The sequence below is a fragment of the Cherax quadricarinatus genome, chromosome 2, assembly GCF_038502225.1.
Source record: "Cherax quadricarinatus isolate ZL_2023a chromosome 2, ASM3850222v1, whole genome shotgun sequence".
NCBI classification, from domain to species: domain Eukaryota; kingdom Metazoa; phylum Arthropoda; class Malacostraca; order Decapoda; family Parastacidae; genus Cherax; species Cherax quadricarinatus.
This window is the reverse complement of record NC_091293.1, coordinates 22,868,531-22,876,778: the sequence shown is the minus strand read 5'-3', so window position 1 is coordinate 22,876,778 and position 8,248 is coordinate 22,868,531. Positions and strand designations below refer to the sequence as shown.

Below are 8,248 nucleotides of genomic sequence, written 5' to 3'. Positions count from 1 at the left end.
TATTTCATTACCAGAATCTGTTTGCATATTTTGCAAAGCTACAGGTTAGTATTTTTTTAAACTTTATAAAAATATTTATCTTTATCTTTTGTCTTGGTAGTTCCCTTTGAGGTTGGCATTTTGAGAAGGTTTACTACTTTCAATTATCAGATCATACTGAGTGTTACTTCCATGAGTTTTACATGTGACAATCATCTTCTGGTTACATGAAGCAAAATGCACTACAGTAGGGCCCCACTTATACAGAAGGTTAGGTTCCAGTCTACCCAACAAGTCAGTCGTCTCCCACCGAGGCAGGGTGACCCAAAAAGAAAGAAAATCCCCAAAAAGAAAATACTTTCATCATCATTCAACATTTTCACCTCACACATACGTAATCACTGTCTTTGCAGAGGTGCCCAGATACAACAGTTTAGAAGCGTATATAAAGATATACAGTAAGGCCCCGCTTTACGGCGTTTCGCCTTATGGCATTCCGCTAATACGGCGATGTCAAATTATGACCAAAATTTGCTATACGGCAAGCAGTCTTTTAAATACGGCACCCCCCCACCCGGTTTGTTTACATTTTCCGTGACCACATCTATTATGTCAGGAAACTTTCCAAAATTTAAAGTGTTTTAAAGTTACTGCATATTTTATATGTACTCTGATAATTATACTTATGTGTACCTGTACTTAAATATACTTACACACTGTGCTGGTGTGCAGGTACACATTAAAATCGCTAAGTCTCTCTCTCTACTCATGACGCCAATACTACGTAACAATAATCACTCTTGGGCACACTAAATGTCTTATTTTACATCAATATAGGCATTTTCATTAATCCATCTATGATATTTTCCTCAAAATTATATGTGAAACCCATTACATAGCATATAAACATGATACATACACTCAGAATAAAAATTTATGTAAATATGAGATTTGTTTACAAAGCAGCTGTGTAGGTGGTGTCGGAAGAATTATGTTTTCTCTAGTGAAACACTTGGGGGTAACTGTAGAAAAATATTCTTTTCATATGCCTTTACTCTATGTATAGCAATTCATGACCCTTGTGGGTTTAGTGCTTTTTATAATTAATAATAATAACTTATTATTAATAATAATATTATTATTAATTTTTTTTTTTTTTTTTTCAACAAGTCGGCCGTCTCCCACCGAGGCAGGGTGACCCAAAAAAGAAAGAAAATCCCCAAAAAGAAAATACTTTCATCATCATTCAACACTTTCACCACACTCGCACATTATCACTGTTTTTGCAGAGGTGCTCAGAATACAACAGTCTAGAAGCATACACATATAAAGATACACAACATATCCCTCCAAACTGCCAATATCCCAAACCCCTCCTTTAAAGTGCAGGCATTGTACTTCCCATTTCCAGGACTCAAGTCCGACTATATGAAAATAACCAGTTTCCCTGAATCCCTTCACTAAATATTACCCTGCTCACACTCCAACAGATCGTCAGGTCCCAAGTACCATTCGTCTCCATTCACTCCTATCTAACATGCTCACGCACGCTTGCTGGAAGTCCAAGCCCCTTACCCACAAAACCTCCTTTACCCCCTCTCTCCAACCCTTTCGAGGACGACCCCTACCCCGCCTTCCTTCCCCTATAGATTTATATGCTTTCCATGTCATTCTACTTTGATCCATTCTCTCTAAATGACCAAACCACCTCAACAACCCCTTTTCTGCCCTCTGACTAATACTTTTATTAACTCCACACCTTCTCCTAATTTCCACACTCTGAATTCTCTGCATAATATTTACACCACACATTGCCCTTAAACAGGACATCTCCACTGCCTCCAACCGTCTCCTCGCTGCTGCATTTACCACCCAAGCTTCACACCCATATAAGAGTGTTGGTACTACTATACTTTCATACATTCCCTTCTTTGCCTCCATAGATAACGTTTTTTGACTCCACATATACCTCAACGCACCACTCACCTTTTTTCCCTCATCAATTCTATGATTAACCTCATCCTTCATAAATCCATCCGCCGACACGTCAACTCCCAAGTATCTGAAAACATTCACTTCTTCCATACTCCTCCTCCCCAATTTGATATCCAATTTTTCTTTATCTAAATCATTTGACACCCTCATCACCTTACTCTTTTCTATGTTCACTTTCAACTTTCTACCTTTACACACATTCCCAAACTCATCCACTAACCTTTGCAATTTTCTTTAGAATCTCCCATAAGCACAGTATCATCAGCAAAAAGTAACTGTGTCAATTCCCATTTTGAATTTGATTCCCCATAATTTAATCCCACCCCTCTCCCAAACACCCTAGCATTTACTTCCTTTACAACTCCATCTATAAATATATTAAACAACCATGGTGACATTACACATCCCTGTCTAAGACCTACTTTTACCGGGAAGTAGTCTCCCTCTCTTCTACACACCCTAACCTGAGCCTCACTATCCTCATAAAAACTCTTTACAGCATTTAATAACTTACCACCTATTCCATATACTTGCAACATCTGCCACATTGCTCCTCTATCCACTCTATCATATGCCTTTTCTAAATCCATAAATGCAATAAAAACTTCCCTATCTTTATCTAAATACTGTTCACATATATGCTTCAATGTAAACACCTGATCTACACATCCCCTACCCACTCTAAAACCTCCTTGCTCATCCGCAATCCTACATTCTGTCTTACCTCTAATTCTTTCAATTATAACCCTACCGTACACTTTTCCTGGTATACTCAGTAAGCTTATTCCTCTATAATTTTTACAGTCTCTTTTGTCCCCTTTCCCTTTATATAAAGGGACTATACATGATCTCTGCCAATCCCTAGGTACCTTCCCCTCTTTCATACATTTATTAAACAAAAGTACCAACCACTCCAACACTATATCCCCCCCTGCTTTTAACATTTCTGTCATGATCCCATCAGTTCCAGCTGCTTTACCCCCTTTCATTTTACGTAATGCCTCACGTACCTCCCCCACACTTACATTCTGCTCTTCTTCACTCCTATAAGATGGTATACCTCCCTGACCAGTGCATGAAATTACTGCCTCTGTTTCTTCCTTAACATTTAAAAGTTCCTCAAAATATTCTCGCCATCTACCCAATACCTCCATCTCCCCATCTACTAACTCCCCTACTCTTTTTTTAACTGACAAATCCATATTTTCCCTAGGCTTTCTTAACTTGTTTAACTCACTCCAAAATTTTTTCTTATTTTCATTAAAATTTCTTGACAGTGCCTCTCCCACTCAATCATCTGCTCTCCTTTTGCACTCTCTCACCACTCTCTTTACCTTTCTTTTACTCTCCATATACTCTGCTCTTCTTATAACACTTCTGCTTTGTAAAAACCTCTCATAAGCTACCTTTTTCTCTTTTATCACACCCTTTACTTATCATTTCACCAATCACTCCTCTTTCCTCCTGCCCCCACCCTCCTATAACCACAAACTTCTGCCCCACATTCTAATACTGCATTTTTAAAACTATTCCAACCCTCTTCAACCCCCCCACTACTCATCTTTGCACTAGCCCACCTTTCTGCCAATAGTCGCTTATATCTCACCCGAACTTCCTCCTCCCTTAGTTTATACACTTTCACCTCCCTCTTACTTGTTGTTGCCACCTTCCTCTTTTCCCATCTACCTCTTACTCTAACTGTAGCTACAACTAAATAATGATCCGATATATCAGTTGCCCCTCTATAAACATGTACATCCTGGAGCCTACCCATCAACCTTTTATCCACCAATACATAATCTAATAAACTACTTTCATTACGTGCTACATCATACCTTGTATATTTATTTATCCTCTTTTTCATAAAATATGTATTACTTATTACCAAATTTCTTTCTACACATAGCTCAATTAAAGGCTCCCCATTTACATTTACCCCTGGCACCCCAAATTTACCTACTACTCCTTCCATAACATTTTTACCCACTTTAGCATTGAAATCCCCAACCACCATTACTCTCACACTTGATTCAAAACTCCCCACGCATTCACTCAACATTTCCCAAAATCTCTCTCTCTCCTCTACACTTCTCTCTTCTCCAGGTGCATACATGCTTATTATAACCCACTTTTCACATCCAATCTTTATTTTACTCCACATAATCCTTGAATTAATACATTTATAGTCCCTCTTTTCCTGCCATAGCTTATCCTTCAACATTATTGCTACTCCTTCTTTAGCTCTAACTCTATTTGAAACCCCTGACCTAATCCCATTTATTCCTCTCCACTGAAACTCACCCACCCCCTTCAGCTTTGTTTCACTTAAAGCCAGGACATCCAGCTTCTTCTCATTCATAACATCCACAATCATCTCTTTCTTATCATCTGCACAACATCCACGCACATTCAGACTTCCCACTTTGACAATTTATTAATATTAATAATTATTATTAATTATTAATATATTATTATTAATATATTATTATTATTAATAATAATAATAATAATATTATTAATATTAATAATAATAATAATAATAATATTATTATTATTATTATTATTATTATCATTATCATTATTAATATTATCTTCATTCACTCTAAAAATGGTGTGTTGCTGTTTGTTTATTCTGAACTAACTTGTACAACTTGTACACAATGTAAGAGTATTTGTATTGTGAGATAATTATTATTAAAATAAAAAAATATTGAGGTAAATGTTTTACAAACTCTTACAAATGGACATGAATGAACTAAAAGTAGACATATTAATACGCATTTATTTCGCCTGACCAAGTGATCGTCCACTACCTGTTCAGTTTGTGTTCTTACATTGTCTCAACTCTGTATCTCGTTCTCTCTCTCGTTTACTCTTTCGTTAACTAGTTGGCTCTCATTGACGATGGTGTCTAAGGTTAGCTGTAATAAAAAGAGAAGTCGTAAGCCTCTTGGTTTAAGTGCCAAATTAGAGGATGATTATTATTATTATTAAAGATTCGCTGGTATTCTCCCGGCCCGGGCTCTTTCCAAGTGGTGGCCTGGCCTTGGCTCCCTCTTTAGGGAGTGTCTGAGACCGAAGTCTCCCATGGGAGGAGGCACAAGTACCCCCTCGTCTTTGGGACCAATTGTCCCTTCTCTGGTCTGCCATCCCCACCCCAAGGGGGCTAATGGGAATGACAGTCTTGTGAGCTGTAAGCTCAGGCTCAGGTACCTACCCAACCCTAGAAGGGTTAGGCATGGTGTCGATCACAGGATGATGGTGTGCCATTTTGATTTTATTCAATAAACACCCTGCCACTCGCCTCTCACACATTAATATTAATATTTTAAGGTAAGTAATAAGTGTACTCTGTGTGTATCTTACCTTTTATTGTGTTTTTAATGCCTATTTCTATTGCTAACTTAATATAAGTTAGTGTAAACCTGTTGTCTGGCATTTATTGCATATTTTATATGCTCTGATAATAATACATTTCCTTAATTTTTGAAGTAAGCACAGTGGATTCCACAACTGGCATAGGCTTCTCAGGGTTAGCCCCAAACCCTTCAAAATCTTTCTTAATTTCCAGACTAATTCTCACCCTTTTTACCACAGGGTTGGCACTAGAAGCTTTCTTGGGGCCCATGGTGACTTATTTTGCAGAAACAAGCACCAAAAACACTGATAATATGGAATGTACTGAATGTATGCTTAGATGCGAGCACACTGGCTGGCTTGTAAACACTGGCACACACGGGGCAGTTCAGGCCACATGTGGACGCGTCCCATACGAATCGCGTGTGGCGGGTTTTTTAACGAGTGGCGAGGCAAAATTTTTGCGTTAAAATTTATCGTATACCGGATTTAACATATACCAGTGCCATTGTGTAACGGGGGTCCACTGTATGTATTTTATCACTCCAGGGAGCTTGAAGCATCGTACTATAGTATGTGTGGGTGGGGTGGCCAGAAGGGCTACCACACCTGACTTCTTAGAGTAAATACTACTCACCTTTTGCCCTACATTAAGACTACAAATATTTTAACGTAAATAATGAGTGTACTGTGTGTATATTTTATTTTTTAATGCCTAGTTCTATTGCTAGCTTAGTATATGTTAGTGTAAACTCATTATCTCGCATTTATATGCATTTATAAATGGAAAAAATGGAGTTCTGCTTTCTAGCGAAGTCTGCTTTCTGGTAGCAGCCTGGAACCTAACCTGCCGAATAAGTGGGGCCCTACTGTGTGTGTGTGTGTGTGTGTATGTATGTATTTGTAGATGAATGGTTCAGAGAACTGACATGTTGATAAATTAGACACATGTGCAACTCTTGGGTATCTTTATTGAGGAAACGTTTTGCCACACAGTGGCTTCATCAGTCCATACAAAGGAGAATCTTGAAGAACAGGAGGAGAATGAGGTAATCAGTCCCTCAACCTTGAGTCGATGTGGTCAGTCCATCAATCTTGAATAGAATATGGCATACATGCGGAGAAGGAGCTTATAAACTGTTGGTAGGAGAGGTGCAGCTCATAGGTGGTGTCACATTTGTTCAATGTGGAAGTAGGTCGTGCCCAAGAATTAGGCAATGAAGCCACTGTGTGGCGAAACGTTTCCTCAATAAAGATACCCAAGAGTTGTACGTGTGTCTAATTTATCAGTGTGTGTGTGTGTGTGTGTGTGTGTGTGTGTGTGTGTGTGTATGTATGTATGTATGTATGTATGTATGTATGTATGTATGTATGTATGTATGTATGTATACAGTGGACCCCCGCATAACGATGGCATCACATAGCGATTATTTCGCATACCGCTTACTTTAATTGCAAAAATTTTGCCTCGCATACCGCTTAAAAACCCGCTTACCGATTTTCGTCCGAGACTCGTCCAATGTGCGGCCTGAGCCACGCTCACATGTTCCGCCGGTGGCATTGTTTACCAGCCAGCCTCCGCGGTAACATCCAAGCATACAATCGGAATATTTCGTATTATTACAGTGTTTTCGGTGCTTTTTCTGGAAAATAAGTGACCATGGGCCCCAAGAAAGCTTCTAGTGCCAACCCTACAGCAATAAGGGTGAGAATTACAATAGAGATGAAGAAAAAGATCATTGATAAGTATGGAAGTGGAGTGCATGTCTCCGAGCTGGCCAGGTTGTATAATAAACCCCAATCAACCATCGCTACTATTGGTGGTACAGCTGCTGCTGCTGCTGCACTGTCAGCTGCTGCTGCTGCTGCACTGTCAGCTGCTGTTGCTGCTGTAGCACCGTTGTTGGTGTGGCTTATTGAGAATACCAAGAAACAATTAACCCCAGAGGATTTGCCACCCAGGATAACCCAAAAAAGTCAGTGTCATCGAAGACTAACTTATTTCCATTGGGGTCCTTAATCTTGTCTCCCAGGATGCAACCCACACAAGTCGACTAACACCCAGGTGAACAGGGAAAAATGCCTGGAACTAGTGCTCATATTGGTGAATTTAAAGCCAGCAAAGGTTGGTTTGAGAGATTTAAGAATCGTAGTGGCATACACAGTGTGATAAGGCCTGTTCTAGAAGAAAATGCCAAACAGGACCTACAGTACTCAGGAGGAAAAGGCACTCCCAGGACACAGTGTCTCATCAGTCATTGCTGCATCTTCAATAAAGGTAAGTGTCATTTATTCTTCATTTAGTAGACTAGTACATGCACAATATATACTGTGCATGTACTACTCTACTATTGTGCATGTATCCTTCTCTTTGTGTGTGGGAAAATGTATATTTCATGTGGTAAAATTTTTTTTTTCATACTTTTGGGTGTCTTGCACGGATTAATTTTATTTCCATTATTTCTTATGGGGAAAATTCATTCGCATAACGATTATTTCGCATAACAATTACCCCTCTTGCACGGATTAAAATCGTTAACCGGGGGTCCACTGTATATATATATATATATATATATATATATATATAATGTATATATATATATATAATGTATATATATATATATATATATATATATATATATATATATATATATATATATATATATATATATATATATATATATATATATATATATATATATATATATATATATATATATATATATATATATATATATATATATATATATATATATATATATATATATATATATATATATATATATATATATATAATTTTTTTTTTTTTTCAACAAGTCTGTCGTCTCCCACCGAGGCAGGGTGACCCAAAAAAAGAAAGAAAATCCCCAAAAAGAAAATACTTTCATCATCATTCAACACTTTCACCAAACTCATA

At 37.8% G+C, this 8,248-nt stretch overlaps 1 protein-coding gene across 1 annotated transcript in view; it reads left to right on the top strand.

Annotated features, from left to right (window-relative positions):
• The window catches only part of LOC138853077 (titin homolog), a gene marked incomplete at its 5' end in the record, with an annotated part of 174,400 nt that continues 166,152 nt past the window's right edge, over positions 1 to 8,248 (top strand). The window contains 1 exon segment of the mRNA XM_070087638.1: positions 1 to 44. Within this exon segment, the coding sequence (XP_069943739.1) occupies positions 1 to 44 (44 nt within the window).